This window comes from Penicillium mononematosum, assembly GCF_028829835.1.
Source record: "Penicillium mononematosum strain IBT 11891 chromosome Unknown utg000001l:1.0-4488741.0:1.0-4491989.0, whole genome shotgun sequence".
Lineage (NCBI taxonomy): Eukaryota > Fungi > Ascomycota > Eurotiomycetes > Eurotiales > Aspergillaceae > Penicillium > Penicillium mononematosum.
In genome coordinates this window covers 492,672-510,482 of record NW_026643271.1, presented here as the reverse complement: position 1 = coordinate 510,482, position 17,811 = coordinate 492,672, and the positions used below count along the sequence as shown (strand labels likewise).

The 17,811-nt window shown below is 40.0% G+C and overlaps 4 protein-coding genes across 4 annotated transcripts; 1 reads left to right on the top strand and 3 right to left on the bottom strand.

Annotated features, from left to right (window-relative positions):
• Nucleotides 1-6,798: 6,798 nt before the first annotated feature.
• On the bottom strand, nt 6,799-7,651 carry N7519_000169 (uncharacterized protein; the record flags this gene model as incomplete). Its single annotated transcript, XM_057286948.1, has 2 exons — nt 6,799-7,148; nt 7,210-7,651. The coding sequence occupies 2 exons, from the start codon at nt 7,649-7,651 to the stop codon at nt 6,799-6,801; spliced, it is 792 nt and encodes a 263-aa protein (XP_057153031.1).
• Nucleotides 7,652-9,075: 1,424 nt separating this feature from the next.
• Nucleotides 9,076-9,597, top strand: N7519_000168 (uncharacterized protein; the record flags this gene model as incomplete). The annotated part of the gene is made up of 2 exons (XM_057286947.1): nt 9,076-9,106; nt 9,407-9,597. The coding sequence occupies 2 exons, from the start codon at nt 9,076-9,078 to the stop codon at nt 9,595-9,597; spliced, it is 222 nt and encodes a 73-aa protein (XP_057153030.1).
• Nucleotides 9,598-11,973: 2,376 nt separating this feature from the next.
• N7519_000167 (uncharacterized protein) lies at nt 11,974-13,642 on the bottom strand (the record flags this gene model as incomplete). Its single annotated transcript, XM_057286946.1, has 7 exons — nt 11,974-12,057; nt 12,113-12,256; nt 12,319-12,516; nt 12,569-12,783; nt 12,852-12,992; nt 13,043-13,461; nt 13,518-13,642. 7 exons carry the CDS (start codon nt 13,640-13,642, stop codon nt 11,974-11,976), a joined length of 1,326 nt encoding a protein of 441 aa, XP_057153029.1.
• Nucleotides 13,643-15,733: 2,091 nt separating this feature from the next.
• Nucleotides 15,734-17,268, bottom strand: N7519_000166 (uncharacterized protein; the record flags this gene model as incomplete). Its single annotated transcript, XM_057286945.1, has 7 exons — nt 15,734-15,927; nt 15,994-16,165; nt 16,223-16,400; nt 16,583-16,603; nt 16,679-16,799; nt 16,869-16,915; nt 16,976-17,268. The coding sequence occupies 7 exons, from the start codon at nt 17,266-17,268 to the stop codon at nt 15,734-15,736; spliced, it is 1,026 nt and encodes a 341-aa protein (XP_057153028.1).
• Between the last annotated feature and the right edge of the window lie 543 nt (nt 17,269-17,811).

Below are 17,811 nucleotides of genomic sequence, written 5' to 3'. Positions count from 1 at the left end.
ATGTTTAGAGATATCGATACTATTAGAATAGCTAAATATAGGCTATAGAAAATTAGATAATAAACTAATATATTAGTCTATATATCCGAATTCTAATAGATTATTTTATATCTTAATCTATCTAATCGAGTATATATTCTATACTTTAAGATAGGACTTAAGCCCGATATTAAAGATAAACTAGCTAGGATCGACCGACTAGATATCTTAGATAAATTTATTAAAATCGCGGTTAAGATTAATAAATATATTAATAAATAAAAGTATAAATAATAAGAAATAGACTAATAGAAATATAGAAAATTATATAGCTTTAACTATTTTAGTAATAGACGCTATAATAAAGCGCTACTATAAGATAATAATCTATATAGCTTAAAGCTAATAGAGTTAGATACTATTTAAGATAAATAAGATAAATATTATAAAAAGAATCTCTACTTTATATATAAGAAACTAGGATACTATATAAAGGAATATAAATAGAAGCGATTATATAAAAAATAGTAATATCTATAAGCGATATATAAAAGAATATATATAATCTAGAAATAAGCCTAGATAGCGACTCTAAAAGATAAATTTTAAAAAGATCTTTTAGTAAGATAGGAATACCTAAGTCTAAAAGAGATATTAATAGGTAATCTATATATTAAAAGATTAACTAATAAGCTAAATTATAAATATTTTAAGATTAATTTAAATACTATAGAAAGTTAGAGATAGATATAGTATATCCTTTAAGAACTAAACTATTCTCTAAGATAGTCTAATAACTCTTAAAAATAGGGTATAAAATACCTAAAAACGCTAATTTTATTCTCTAAAGTTAATATTAGTTAAAGAATCTTAAATATACTTCTAGAAATAGATTAAATAATCTTTAAAATATCTTATAAAAGTCTAAAATACTATTATTAACTAGAGAATAATAAAGAAGCTAATAAGTTTATAGGATATCTTAAAGATAAAATATAGACTTATAGATTAGACTAGTATCTTATTAATATAATTAAGGAAAGCGATAACCTAATAAAATACCTTTATAAAGATTCTATTTATATATATAAAAGATATATATAATACCTAAGATATAGTAGAATAGCTATTATTAGATATTATAATAAGACTTATATAATTTATAGATAAAATAAGCTAGATTATAATATTAAATCTAAATTACTAAAGTAGATAAAGAAACTAAAATAGAAAGAAGAATATTAAAGAGTATATATAATAGATAGTAGTTATATAATTATAAAGATTAGCTAACTATATAATTTAAAGCGATACTATTAAAAACTTATATTAAACTTTATATAGAGCTATTTATAGAATAAATATAAACCTTTATCGATTTAGATACTACTAATAACTTTATAAACCTATAATTTAAAGAATATTGATAGGTTATAATAACTCTATTACTATTTATAGTTCTAGTTATAAGATTTAATAGCGAGGTACTATTAGAAAGAGTTAGTAAAGAAACTATTTTATTATCTATATCTATCTATAGATATCTAAAGTTAATAAAGTTTAATATTCTAGAAATAAGAGACTATAATATTATATTAGATATTTTATAGTTTAAAAAATATAATCTAAATATTAATTAGTAGTTAGGATAAATTACCTTTAACTAATATAAATATAAAAAAAAGTATAATAATATAAATCCTATTAGAAAAGGGTTATATAGAGGGATATTAATAGTATTACTAACTAATTATAATCTAAAAGTAGGATTAAATAATTAATAAATTAAATCGCTCTAAATATAATAGAATAGTTATAAGATATATCTAACTAAAAGTTAGCGGAATATATAATTATTAAAAAAAGCTATATATAACTAGCGATAAATTATAGATTCTAGATAAATATTATAAATATTAGGATATTTTTATAGTACTAGCTAAAAGGACCCTATTAGAATATAGGATCTTCGATTATAAAATTAATATAATAGAAGGTACTAAACCTACTTTTAAATCTATTTATTAGTTATCGCTAAAGGAGTTAGAGATATTTAAAGAATATATTAATAAAAATCTAAAGAAAGATTATATCTAAGTCTTAAAATTACTAGCTAGATATCCGATTATCTTTATACTAAAAAAAGATAGTAGTCTTCGGCTTTATATAGATTACTAATATTTAAATTCGATTACTATCAAAAATCGATATCCTCTACCTTTAATTTATATAATTTAGGATTAGATTTAAAGAGCTAAATACTTTTTAAAGTATAATATTACTAATATATATTATTATATTTAGATTAAGCTAGGTTATAAATAGAAAATAGTATTTAGAACTAAATATAGATATTATAAATATTTAGTTATACCTTTCGGCCTTACTAATATACTAGTAATATTCTAACACTTTATCTTTAGCATTTTTAAAGAATATCTAGATATCTATATTTTTTAACCCTATAATTCTTTATTTTTAATAAATTTATAGTATTTTACTAGCGAGGTATAAAGCCTTTTAGTACTTTATCTAGAAATAAAAACTAGTAGTTTATAATAGTAACCTTCGCGGTTACTGTTAACCCTATCGCGAAACTAGTCTTATTAAATTTATAAATATTATTAGGGCCGATCCTAAATTAAAGGATAGTTTTTTTTAAATAAGATTAAACTACTCCCTAATAACCTTCGGGTCTTCGTATTTCGTACGCTTATAGTTATACCGTTTCGAAAACCGAGAGGATAGAAGAGGACGTCGTTTTATATAGTTCGTTACCTAGTTTTCGCCAATAAAAATAACTAGGGTTGTTCCGCGCTTTTTAAGGAGAAGGTTCGCTATTTCTCGTACTATAGAAGGCCCGGGGGCTACTCTATATCGATCTATAGAGAGGATCCATTTTTTAAGAGATTCCTCTTTAATTTCTATTAGTTTATACGAATTAGCGCGAGAAATCGCGCGGCTTTAGTGGCCGTTTAGTCGGTCTTGAAGTGTTGAGCGTGGTATCTTATAATAGCGCGCTAGTTCACGAATAGAAGAGATTTTTTGATTTTTAAAAGCCTAGATAGCTAATAAGATCCTACCCTCCTTCTCTATTGAATTTCTAGAGGATTGAGAGCGAATTGGTGGCATGGCGGGTGGTTGAATTAACTAAGTGCTAATTCATAGACGCGTTTTGGGTGGGGTGGCCGGCTCGCTTGTGTGGCCGGCTCGCTTGTGGAATACGTTAGTATACCTTAGTTTCTTTATAATCTAAAATACTATAAATTATCTAATATAGTACCTATATAATATAAGATTCCTCGCTCTCGAGTATTATCTTATATACTTTTCTCCGATACTATAATTCTCTAGTAATATTTTATTCGGTAACTATATTAATCGAAAAAGCTTAGAAAGCTAGTAAATAAAAGACTATTACTATATTAATAATAGAAATAGAGCTATTTACTATTCCTAAAGCTAATAAGTTAGCTATATAATAGAAAAGGCTTTTTAATATAGTTAGTCTAGACTATTAGATAGGTCTATTAATTAACTATAATAATAAATAAATAGTAGACTTATTTACCAAAGAGTAGCTTTAGATATAAACTAAGCTCTACTATATTAATATTTACTACTACTAGCTCCGCTAGGAAATAAATACTAGCTCTATCGCGATTCGATAGGTCGCTACTATTAATATAATAATAGATAGTCTTATAAAGCTTCTTCTATTATAAGCTTATAAAGTATTTATTAACTCGCTTAGCTTAGTCGATATTAAAAACTTAATTAATTATAAGTTATATAAAGAAACTTTATAGTCCGAGCGCCTATCTAATAGCTCCTAGAGGGGTATATTAGCTAAAATTATACCTTTCCTATCCTATTATTTCTATATTACATTATATAGATAGTAGCTACCTTAGGTATCACTTATTAGCCTTAGGAAGTCACTTACTAAGGCTTAGTATTACTTTATAAGCTCCTAGTATATTAAATAGTCGAGTATCTAGCTACTCTCCCGAATACACACTCGTTTCACTATTCAATCTACTACTTACTAGAGTTGTAGTGTTAGTTTATATCAATTCGTATCATCTTTCCTCGGTATTAGCGTTCAACATAAATATTATATATTATTATATACTATCATAAGTATATAGTATTATAAAAGTATATACTTTTATAGTATATTACTATATATAGTATATACTTATTATATATATACTACCTTATGATCGATAAGGTTAGGATTATACCTAAGTACTAGGCTAGCTATGATATTATTTTATTAAAGAATAGCCTATAGTAAAGGACTAAACTTAATTCTATCTGTCGGAACGATAGGAATATATCTATCGAGTAGAAGCCTTAGGACTTCGAAGTTTTCGCTCTATATAGCGATAACCGCTAAGGTTCGTCTATTAGTGTCGTGGTTACTAAGCTAAATGACTTTTTATAATAATAGGTACTCCGTCGAAAAATTATCTACCTTTTAAAACGGTATATGAAAGTAGGGTCCACCTATTCACGTTATTTATATTCACGTTTACGTTGAATTGAACGAGTTAGTCTATATAATTAATATAACTAAGTTCGGTAGCTACTGAAATCGGCGTACGCCCTTTATTATCAACCACATTAACTACGGCTCCTTTTTGAAGTAGAAGCTTTAAAGAATCGGTTTTAGGTGACGCGATAGTAGAAAAAAATACCCGTCCGACCATCTAGCGTGCGGAAGTTTAGATTAAGACTCTTAAGCTGTAAGAGCCTTTTAAGCACCTCCTATTTTACCATTGCTAATATTATAGGTGAGAGGCCGTCTATTTCAAAATTCGCTTTAAGGTACGGATTTGCGAGGTATCTCCTAAGTATTCTGATACTTCCATTCTTTCCCTTCTTCCCCCTTTTCACTAACGAACGGATCGTGAGTAGAAAAACTTCTTAGAGTCGAGTGACTACTTTATCATTAGAAATAGTTGATATCCTAGCAATAGAGGAATATATTAAGAATATCTTAGTTAAGATTCTTTCGTTTAAAAGGTATGTGAAGTTCTGTGGAAGTTTGGGCGGAAAAATGAAATCGATTTGCTGCCTAAATAGAGTCGCCTACGCGGTCTATCTATAGGCAAATCTAGCTATACACCTTCTCTGCAACTGGATCCAAGTGTGCTCGCACCTCTATTCCCTTAGAGAGCGAGGTTCGACGGGTCGCAATCTATCCGTACCCGAGAGCTATTGAGTGAGCCAATTAGCTTATGCCACAACCCCCCCTGTATAATTAGCGCCGCAATCCGTTCCGCCTCATGTCTGGGCTCAGCCAATATAGCAGCTGCACGTGTCAAACCACTAGAACTGTTCGAGTACCTTCTGCTCGTTCATCTAGCAGGCGTCAATCTATGGAGGAAAACATTTCCCAGGTGCAGAGCGGTTCTCGCAGTCGTGTTGTGAAAGCCTCAAGGAATTGTGGAAGTTGTTGTTGGACCTGAAGCGACGTGTACTTCCATTTCTCTTCTTTTCTCTTTGCTAGATTAGTCGTATAGCCAATTTGACGTCGTTCCTGTATAGTGCGTTCCTAGTTGTGGGCAATGTATTGGTACGCGTGAAGGATACTTTAGGCACCCGATAGCCCTCAAGTGGGGGACGGTAGCGGAGACGGTGATGGTAGTTTATAGTATGAACTAGACTAGGTTCGGAAAATCAAGGTTTATGCCATTGGGTGACATTTTTTTGCTGTACTTCTTTCAGCGCCTTTTATCAGAGCTTCTTATTTGTGAAGTTTTGGCCACACTCGGTTTCTCTATTATTGTTCACGGATGGGTGAGCGAAACACCATTAAAAAAGGGGCAAAAATTCTTCATAATACAGGGTTCTATAGTTGGTAATGAGTATTTCTTCTGAGTTCACTTCGCTGTGAAGATCATAGAAAGGCAATAAAGCGTGCGAGGCAGGCACGAGGAACAACGAGAATACGGGTAAGCCCATCTCTCAGACACGAATATTCGAGCTTTTATGAAATATTAAATGGTATTCGTGAACATGGCGCAGCCGACGAGTCGCTCTGCATTGTGCTTCAACTTCGCTTCATGGTCGGTGGCGATTAATTGGATTTGACCACATCCTTCCTGTATCGTGAATCACTGCAAGAGAAGATTACAAATGATTACAAATGGCTGAAGTCAGGCGATGTCAAAGGAACTTTATAAAACGATTTCTGCAGGATCTGCTAGGTGATTCTCAAAAATATCTAGGTCTTTGAACCTATCTTTGAGGGCCCGAACTCTGGTCGTCTCCTAAGTGACAAACTAAAGAATGGGGCACTGCGATGAAAGCAATCGCGATAATTGATCAGACAGCCGAATAAATCCTCAACGGTGCCAGGTAGACTTGCGAGCTGATCTTCTTGCACTACTCTTGGCGTGGCTGGCCCTAGAGGATTCGACGGCGCTACAGTGCATGGTCTATTTGACAGGTTTATGACGACATCTTCACCAGCTCACTATGTTTGATATCGACGGAATCTGGGAGTATGACTCGTGTATACCTAGTAAGGTCTTGATACAAGCTCTTTACCCTTCAAGTCTTCTAAGTGTAGTGTTACACTAAATCCAATGGATATTACTGTAGATGGGCAGCTTTAAGGCAGGTTAAGTCCACTTATTCAATAGAAATAAACAAGTTAAGGACACTAAAATGCGTGAGGCATAGACAGTGAGTCATAACTAACAAATAACAGCTTATTGCAAAAAGAAACACCATTAGCCCGAGAATATACCAACTTGCACGCAAAGATGTGCCAAGGTAAACTCTAGCAGTGAGGTCGATTCGAGACTAAACTCGCCCTTGTGGGAGGGCCCGACCTCCCCTGCGGGGTCCACGCCGGCGAGGGCGAAGTTCCTCCCGCTGCCCTTCCTCCTGGCGGGCTTCTTCATTGGAATTGCAGAAAAAAGCCAGGAACGTATCTCTATCAAGGTCCCCATTGACAAGCTTACTTTTGTTTTTGACGGACCCACCGTGTAAATGATGCTCCCTGGTAGAAGACGAATCATAAGCGCGGGCGACGTCGCCGTTGAAGACCTGAGCAGAGCGATCTATGTTTGTATTTGCATAACAGTGCCTGATATGGTCTGGAGACTGGACATTGTTGAGACCGTCGAAAGACGTGCAATTACTTTGGCGATCTAGGGATAGCAGGATATGATCAGTATAAGATAACATGACTAGGTGAGCGGACAAAGGAACCTTGGTCATGATCCGGTCGATGATCTCCGTTGAACCCGATGGAGCGAACTTGATCATCCCTAAAGGAAAAGGAGCGCGTTTCAAGGTCACCGCCACGATCGTGAGAGTAGGTGGCGAGACCCCATTCACTATGGCCTAGCGGAAGCTCTAGTGAGGAGTGAGAGTCTCCACGGGGATTCACCGATGGATCGAGGGGGGATAGGCGTGCCTCCATATGCCTACTTGAGGGACAGGACTCTTGAGTCCGGTATCCTTGAGAGCGGGACGGCATAACTAATAATAGCGTGAATAACTTGGGTAGTAGAAGAGGGTCGTGAGAGAGAGCTGAAGGGGGGCGACGAGGACCGGAGCCAGAGCGCTTTTTAAGAGTGTCTATAACAGGGGGTCGTAATACAGTGCGCAGATATAGCGACACTAATACAGTCAAATATAGAGTGGTCATAAGCGGCGGCAGTAGCGGACGATAGTAAAGGTCTGATCGCGTAGGGCGATTGGGTAAATAATTAGAACGGTGGGGTAGTGAACTTAATCTGAGAGCGGTCGGTACGGAGACGCCGGACGGGGGCGAAGCTTGACATTAGTACCGTGCTGTGGGGCAATTAATATGGGCTTGGGAATTGAGAAATGCGATAAGAGCAAGACGGCCTGAAGGATGCGCAGAGGCATAGAATGTAGGAGAGGATACAAAATGGGAATACGTCAAGAACTCGAACAGCGAGGATTTGTATCTAGGTATTACGGAGTAGAGGACTTGGCGGGTGTCGGCTGATCTGGACTTTGATGGGGTGTAAAATCTTTGGGCACAAGAAGTGGAAGATAGACAATACAAAATTACGAACAAATGAGAAGATAAACAAGTGGTTACAAGTACAGATCTATTTCTAGGTTCTAGTGTCGATCGCGTCTTTTTTACTGGTCTATACTATATGTAATCGGTCAAAAATCAAGCGCCCTTGTAAGCCGCATATTTATGATAAAAGCATATATGACGACCAGTGCGCCGTCGCCCCACTCAGCACGAGGATGTGTCGAATCATTTTGTAGTATTCTTTTTCTGGCCTCCAAATCGCTCCGCATTAGCGGCTCTTTGTTACCATGGAACGCTCTGTACGCTAATTCACCTGCTACTAAAAGTGACAAATACTCCCAGGCGAACCTATGGAAGGATATCATTATTTGTGGATAATAGGAAATGGGATCCGAGAATAATTCGTATTCGCAGTAGAATGTGACGTATCCGGAAAAGAGGTAATATGTTTTGATCCTCATGAAAACTAGAAATGAGCAGGCTGCATACGGACAGACGAGTCTTATTTATTCGCTAACAATTTAATTTAATGAACGGCCAACATTCCCTCTGGTTGTCAAATGGATATACTGTATGTACACCTCCTTGCTGCCCTGCGTCGCGGCATACATAGGAGCGTAGCCTCAACGGACGTATTCCCTTGGACTTGACAAAGATTCAGAAAACGTTGGGGCTTGCGATCAGCCAAGGCTTCGGCTCGTGAAAGCGCACATTCCAGCTTCCAATCTGGAATATATCCTTGGATGTTGGAATGTGGATGAAGGATGAAGGTTAAGTTTGTTGGGGTACCACTTACTTGTTTACAATGTTCGAACCGCTCAAATCCATAAAGAGACTCATTTTTGTTCACCTTGGTAAAGTGACACCAACTTCTTCGGCGCATGCTTTCACAACGCCGATCAATCCCGGGTGTTGGTTAGAAGGGGCGCAGGGTTAAACGAAGCCAGGCATCGTTTGACATTGTGTGAATCTTTACGAGGAGCGCTCGACAACGTTCCAACCATTAATATTCATAGAATGATCCGAGGACAGAAGCTGGAAAGCAAAAAGCACTCCCTATGTCCACTTTCTTGCTCCTGTCGTCCAAAGGTAACTGATGATAATATTGCACACGTATGGCTGACTAACGTTACAAAATAGTTACATGCTACATCTCTCATTTTGGCAGTCTGATTTGCTGACACAGTTGCGGATGTTTCCTCTCGGTTGCGATAATTAGGGAATTGACACGTTCGATTACCTTACTTTTTCCCCACGGCAGTAATGACTGTTGTGCAAGTCCAGACTTCTTCAAATACTCCTAGGGTACTCGCATAGGATTTTAGCCGCACTGTGAGCTGTGCTTACATACTCGAGCTGTCTAGCTGCGTTTGAAGGACCAATTTTCAGCGACTAAGGCTCTGGACGGGCCACCAGGGCTGGCGTCTCTGTCCCGGGGTCCGGCTGGAGCGACGCCGCCCGGTGGGCGAACTTCTATTGCCGGATTGGCGATAAGACGAAGGTTGCACTACGACGCGTGCTCCATCGCGTCTTCTGCCCTCGACCTCGCCGCCTCCAACCATAAACGGCGGAGTGTATAAACCTCTCTGGCCGTGCGCATCACGAGGCCTTATCCCATTACGACTGTACAAGCTACTTGTCACGCGCCTTTGGCATCTGACAAGTTGCCCGGTGCACCCAGCGCGGCCTTCTTGAAGCGATAGCCAGAGAGGGCGACGAAGCTGAATACAACACGGCATGGATGGTGACCTCATTGCTGAAGACAATTGTAAGTGACTTAGTTTGTAAGCTGGTATGATCCCGAAGCTAATGGATCGTCTCCTCTCAAGTGTACGCTTTTCGAACTCTACAACAGGTAAGCTAAAATATCTCGGCTAATTTGTTCAAGCCTTGCACACTCGGATCGTACAACAGGAAGTCCCCTCGTGCTCCTATCACTCGAATCTAATGGAAAGCGAGCAAAAGTAATGACTGCTCGAGCTTCCTATAGCAATGTGATCGTATGCTGTCTATCACTTCCACTTGGCTATTGGTGGCATCGATGATGAATCAATGTAAGGTTTACATCGTCTACCTCGGCCCTTCTCTCTTAGTTGACTCTGTGCATAAGATTATCCGCTGATGTATCTATATGATACAAGACCCAATCCCAACGAGCGTGTACCCTCTCTCTATCACCATTCAAATACCGTGAAAGGATAGCCTCACAGTATAGGACAAGAGGCTTGCTGAAAGGGGCTTTTTTGAGTGCGTCGGCTGAACTTTCCAAATCTCGCAAGCTGAAGATATTCCTTCCGTACTTCCTCTCGATACTCCTCGTCGGAGCCAAAGGTGGCCACGCGCCAACTCGTCCACCATTTAATTCGAATGACCTTGCCGGATTGACTTTGGATGCCGGTCGCAACCATATAGAATGATGATCGCTTGTCATAACCCGACTTTGGCTTGGAACGTCGCATTGAAGAGAGCCCACTAAATATAAAAAACCCCTCAATGTTGTTATATATAGGAGAGCAGAGTTCGCCTTCCTGGTGACGACCCCGTTCATCATCTTTCGCTAGTTTTACCCGCCAAAGCTCTTGATCTACGGATGATCTCTTTTTTGGCAACACAGAAAAGTACGGAAGGTCTCTCCAAACCCGCGCCAGCAAGACTCAGAGGTTCGTTCTCCTGAGTGGACTACAAGTAGAAGCGTGGTGTGCTTTTTACAGGAGACCCATCGCTGGTGATCCAGAAGACATCCATGCAAGCTGGTTTTATACAGGCAAGTAGAATCTAAGACAGAAAGCGGCCTACCTAGAGATTCGAAAATTTGTACGAGAAAGAGATTATAGGAACAAGGCCGGAAACTATATACAACGTGTCGAAGTGCGTTTGGGAGACTGGATCACTTTGCGTAACATTACTGCCTCACTGCGCATAGCCGACGGGCGCGTGCGCAAAGCACGAAACAACCTCGGAGTATCCTACTTCGGTTGGAAGCCACCGGTGCTCGGGTTCGGGAAGTTGCCAAATGGCAACCATAACGCCACGGAATCGGACGCAATAACACACCTATCACAGCAAAAACATCATTTAGTCTATGCTACTCAGCATGATAGGAGTGCACATGAAGAATTTATACGCAACCCTACCCGTTTTTCGCGATTGTGGCCAGCTTTTACCGAGACCAAGCTTGGTGCTTGTTGTTACTGGGAAAAAAATATCGTAACAATACCAATACTATCTTCGGCGGCAATGCAATGCCTTTCCTCATTAATTAAGCACCGGTCCAAAGCTTCAAGCAACTGATATTGCTGATATGCTAGTTCTTGTAACTCTAGTTGTAGCAGTTGCTTCGTGGAGAGCATCATCAAGTACTTGAAAGTAATCTCTCCCAAAAAAAAGATCAATCCATGTATAACTGACCTCCAGCGATATATCTTGACACAGGCCACTTGGCATGTCAGTATCCATGATATTTCCCCCGTTCACATGATGCTTCACAGTGCTCTTTGCTCGTCCCATCAACTGGCCAAGTTTGTCTTTTTGTTCATTGACACGATTCATTGAAATCACACCCCGCGACATTTTTAGATATATCGATACAATCTCCATACCCAAACGGCGGCAGTTCATGGACACGACCCAATGCGGGTTGTTTGCAAGATCATCTGGATCACCGGCCGCTTGTCTTGCATCGTAATCCTCCCTGCAGACGTACCACTCGCGACTGAGAGACACCTCCGTGGAGCTTATCTTATAATTAGTTATACTAGGCTTATATTTAGGGGGTATACTATATTAAAATTATAGAGACACTATATCTATAGATCTTCGATAAAGAGAAGGTTTTGAATCAAAGAGAAGCCCTTTAATTAAGGATATAGCTACTATAATTCGCCCCACGCGCCAGGGAAAGTCCGGTACGTATAAGTGCATATTTATGTGTCTATGGAATATAAAGTTTAGGCTTTTCACTCAGTTCTAGCACACGAAAAGCTAGCGCTGCTAGGGTTGTTATGGATGGCCGATCCGGACGCATAGAGACCGAGAACACACTAAGAAAAGATTAGTTGACTTCCTTTCATGGCGATATCCAAGGGAGATACCCACTAGAATGACACCAACACAAATCGCCAACGAGTTGAGTAAAGTCAGCATGATTTTCTTGGGAGAAGAAAACCACAGCCCCTTGTTCATGTGTAGCCAGAACATGCCGGTAAATCCAAAGGTAAACCAGCTACCAAAGAGTGCAGTCTATTGATTCAAAGCATAGTGTCAAAGATTGATTCCAAAGTAGATGATTCAAAAACACTTACAATCAAGCTGAGAAGGTTGTTGAATACCGGAATCGCTTCAGCGATAACCCAGGCGATGACCCAAAGGCTGAATGCAATGCCAACCCAGGAACCCATGGCCACCCAGTCTCTTTTGTGCATCCGGTCAGTGCCAGCAAAGATGCGGACGTAAAGGGATTTTGCTGCGACATGGCCGTTGATGACTCCAGCAATCACAATCTTCAATGGTCAGCTTTTTGGGTGTTCAAATACAGGACGAGGGTGTACCGACTGTAGGAAGGGCAATCCCGTAGGCTATCCTGGAAATCAACAGACCAGCTGAGCCTAGGGCAGGGGAGGCAACATCTGCTCCAGTATAGCGATATATTACAACGGCGGCGACGATGTAAAGGGTCATATCAATGGACTGTAAAAGTGCAAGAGCCTTCGGGAACTCTTTTGGGTCTTTGAGCTCTGCCATGAATGTGAAGAAGGTATTGTGGCTGACTATAGACGAATGGTCAGGCTGTGTTTTCTTTTTTTTTTGGTTTCGTTCTTCATTTTTCAGGGCTCACCATATGAGAATGCGATGTTACAGGCCGACATAATGCCAGTCACCAGATTGGCTTCGACAACTGGCTTAACAGTGGCCCCATTGTTTTGTACTCCGAGGGCTATCATCGTAACCATCACGGCGACAAAAATACTGATGAAGGCTGCTCATAGTCAGAATTTAGATCCAGATCAGGATAATCTGTATACTCACAGACAAGTGAAAGCCAGGACATTTTCTCCAGAGTTCGAGGAAGAGAAAGGATCAAAGATAAGATCAGTCCAACGACGCCGAAAACAATGGAGCAAGTGGCATGACCAGTAATAGAATTGAGAGCCACAGTGAAGGTCAAGATATGACTGGCCATAAGAAAGATCAGGAAGAGCAATTGTCCAGTTCCAAACAACTCTCGACCGAACCGACCCATCAGCTGCTCGCCAGCGTCAGCCATACTCGAAATATGAGGATATCTCCATTTGAACTGTCCAATGACATATCCTGTGTAAGTAGCGAGTAGGCCAAGTCCAATAAGGAGGATCAATCCTGGAACCAGGCCTATCCCGGCTATAGCAGCTGGTAAGGAGAGAATCCCTAGGGAGATGGTTTCGGCAACCATCAGAAGACCTCCTTGCCTGGGGACTATATCAGTAAAATGAGAGAGAGAGGAATAAGAGTTGGTATCACATACCACCATTTCAAGACCTTGTACTTGATTTCTGCATTTGTTTCGTCTCCAAAAGCATCCTGTCGTTCAGGAAGAGCAGGCTTTTCTATTTTCTCCATGTTGGCCTTCTGCGTCTTGGATCGGGTCATTCTCGACGGGACTAGGTATATCAATGATTTCGGATCTCATATTGAAGGGTGTTATAATGAAAAGGAATATGAAGAGTGTGCATATTAAGTAGAATGGATATATCAATGATACTACTAAGCATAGGGAAAGGCATTCCTCCCCCTGAACTCCGGGGATTTGCGGGGAAGGACTTCTCCTTCCATTTACAGACAGATATACCTGTGTCTATCTCTGTCTGTAACCCGTAACTGTGGATATAAGCATAGACAGGGATATACAATCATAATTTGTTCACATTGGCGACATTCGCCTCAAAGTATATGCTGATTAGGGACTATAAATTGATACTTGTACAAACCACTACACATTACGCTGATAGTGGTCTCTACTAGGATAGGATATCATATTTGAGACTACATGTCTACATACGTAGGTTGATAAACTAGTCCATCCTTCTCGGTGAATATTTAGATTAATTAGATTAGCCAAGTTACCGGTTATTCAATGATTCTCCAGGCGTTTTACCCCAGGTTCTCCATTCCACCTCATTCTTGTCAATAATTTCGGTAATCCAACTAGATAGGGTTGATATTGCCGCATCTATATCCCGTTCGGAATCACTTTCCTTTCCCGATTCTGACATTTTTCCCATGGGGTTTCTCCACCATGGAGCGTCCTTATCAAGGTACCAGTACCTATAATCTACAAGCCGGGGCAAGAAAATAACGCATTTTCACCCACCGGACCCATAGCTCTGTCAATGGGGCTTTTATATCCAAGACCACTTTGATAATACCAGCTCGAAAGGGCAAGCGAATCCGGGACATGTTTCTAATTGTCATCGGAGTTTGTAACTGGACTGAATAATAAGTTACATTCCCATTTACCCTTTCTAACGAATATGTCGCTCAAGGAATGAATCAGTCTGGGCTATTGTTAATCTACACCATCGGCCATAGTAAGACTCGTCCTGATTGGTCAATCTTCACACTTTAACAACTACCCCGTAGATAGCGATGAATCGAGGTTATTGCGGTAAACCTAGTATCCTTAATGGTGCAAATCTTGCCTTTGTTATCTATCGGTAGTAAAAGAGTTGGCATTTCATTCAGAATATTAAGTACATGTACAGAAAGGGAAATGATTAGGGTTGACTTGGCAGCCGGCGAAAACTGGCAGAATCTCTTTAAAGCTGATTTTGCCCTTGGGCCTTTAGCCCTAACCGAAAATGACATACAACATACAACATACAACATATAATCCAAGTGAACCCCCAATTTCTAGAAACTTTCACACCCCGCGAGCTACGTTTACCCATGACATCATCTTTTACACATCTGCCCCAACTCGCTATCTTGTGTTTACACTAATCATGAGGTAGCCAAAATGATGGAACCTGTGATGATGATCCAGGTACAGCAGGGGTGAATTCTTTGAATAGCCAGAATATGCGACTCTCACGCAGCTACTACTCGGTTTGCTTGCAAGATTTCTGTGATGGTAAGATGGTAAGGAATTACCACGCCCTTATTGGAGTCTACCAAGTCGTGTTCCATCTTGATGCTATCACCATCGGTCCTACCATATCTCCTAAAAGCAACCAAGGTGGTGCAATGGCAGCACAGCTGCTCAGTTGCCGGCCCTCGTATGGGGGTGCCCTTCGGGGCGCCAGCAGCGATCCAGGTTCGAATCCTGGCCTTGGTCTCTTTTCTGTTTTCTTTCTTTTTTCTTTCTTTTTTGTTCTCTCTTTTTCCTGTTGAAGCGTCGGAAGGAAGATGATATCAGCGGATGTAGAGTGGGTAACTTTAAGTTATCAGCTGATTCAGCTAAATTATTATCCCGTGCTTTTATACTTTCGAGGCGTCTTGTTTACACTGTAGAAGACATCAAAAGAGGTTATTAAAAGACGTCAGAGAAATATGCAGTTGGTGGCCGACTATGCTTCTCAAAGATCAAGAACCATGGGCTCCTGATAAAACAAAGAAACAGAACAAGATCTATCATATATATCGAAGCGAGAGAGAATAAAGGGCTTTCAATTTCTAAGAACTAATACGGGCACGAAAGAGAATCGGCAAATCTGTCTAGCGAGATATCTGGAGAGAGTCTATTCAGTTGGCTTGTGAGAAGCAGGTGTCCATACCTTGAAGCCATGAATGTTTTATCAACTCCCTTGGGGTCTTTCGATCTTCTGGTCGCCATGTGATCATCCCCTTCATCAAGTCCAAGAACATCTCTTTGTCCTCCCCTTCAAGATGTTTCTCCAACTCTTCAAAACTGGTCATCTTAAATTCACAATCCTTGGCTATCCAATTCCTTATGAGATAGAGTTAATAGATGTCAGGCACTCAAAGGATGAAATTCCACCTACCATCTTTATCAAAATACTCGGCACTGATAGTGTCAGGCTCTATGAAATCAGGAGGTGGTGGTCCCAGCAACCCAGTAAATTGCGCAAGATGTAGAGAGATGGAGTAAGAACGCTTGGTTTCGGAGGTTTCGGTACAGATGAAGAGTGGACTGCCCTCAAATGCGCACCAGGCCTAATTTGAAGTGAATTAGAACGTAGAGTCCCTTAGAACCAGTCAAGTATAACTTACCCAGACCCCCAAGTTCCAAACATCAACCGGATAATTCCACTCATTTTTCAGCACCACCTCGGGCGCTCGATAAAGACTAGGCTGGAGAACTTCACCGTTGCGTGGCTCGTCTCCTTGCGCGGCGGCGCCGAAATCTCCAAGCTGAATCACACCCAACTGGGATGCTGGTTCAAGTGGCCTGGAGCGATAGATAGGATAGCTGTACGCAAACTTTCGTGGAGAAGAATTCTCGATCTCAGCCTGGACATATCTGTCGAGCCTAGCTTCGTCCCGATCTCTTGGAAGATATTATCTGCCTTGATATCTGTCAGAGAGATAAGTCGTCTTTCAGAAGAGTTCGAGTCAGGAGCCATTTCATACCCCCATGAATCATGTGGCATTCTGTGTGCAGATAGTCCAGTGCTAGCAACATCTGATATATTGTCGATTGGATAGAGAGCTTATCCAAGCGCTCACCTGCCGAACGTTTTTGGAGATCTTGCAAACTCTCCCCCCAGAGGCGTTTGCAGAAGGGCCAAATGCTCATAGTACTTCCAGTCCTTTTGGGGAATCTTTACCTCGCCTATCTTTTTCCTCACTCGATTTGATCCAGGATGTTGTTAATTTCCCCGTTTGATCTGGTCGTAGAATGCAGATTCTTCCTCACCAAATACATCGAGAGCAAAAACCTTCAATGCCTTATAGTCATTCATTCTGATTTGTTCAGTATTAGAATAGATACATAGTAAATGAGAGAAGAAAATATTAGCTTACTCGAGATCTCGAACCAACCAAACGGTAGATGTAGTTCCCCATCCGAGTTTACCAACAGCCTGATACCGGGAGAGTAAAATGTCACCGATAGTGACAGGGAAATAGAAGTTTTCGTCATAAAAGGTTGGCATCTGTTCCTCCTCGACTTTCCCATCGGCAGGAATAACATCCCAGCCGGCTTCTGGGAAAGAGACAGGAAACTTGAGAGACCTTCTGAAGAGTCTCCTCAACCATTCCAAGTTGAAGAGCTTCTTGCCGAAGAGTCTCTCCAGCCATTCCAAAATAGATGTCATGATTTATAATTTTCCAGCAGGTTTGGATTTAGAGAGAGGACACAGTATAAGCAGTTCATATTATGTCCAAATGCCTAACAAAGAGAAGCCCACCTTGGAACCTCCAGGAATTAGGGCTTTGATGACCAATGATCTGACTGGCCCTCCAGCGTTCCCGAGGTTCTTTCATCCTCATCTGAGACACGAAGCGGTGGAGGTCAACTATTTAAAACTATCGGCTTTGATGAAAGATTCCTTGGCTTGCTAGCAAAGTCTGGAGACCTCGTTTCAGCAAAGATATGGAAGAATAATGCTTGCTAGTATGCCATTTCATCAGACCCCCTATACCAGTTCTTTCAACCCTCCCCTGTGTCTATATATAGGCTGCATGCATGTTTAACACATACTCTAGATGTCTTTCTTTTTTCTTTAATTCTGGAGACTTGAGAGGCCTGTGGCAAAAGCTCATTCACCCCCTATCTGACTCTCTGAATTGGGGGTTCTAAAGACTGCAATAAGATCATTGCCGCCATCTTTCCTTTCATTCTGACACTACCTAGGTAG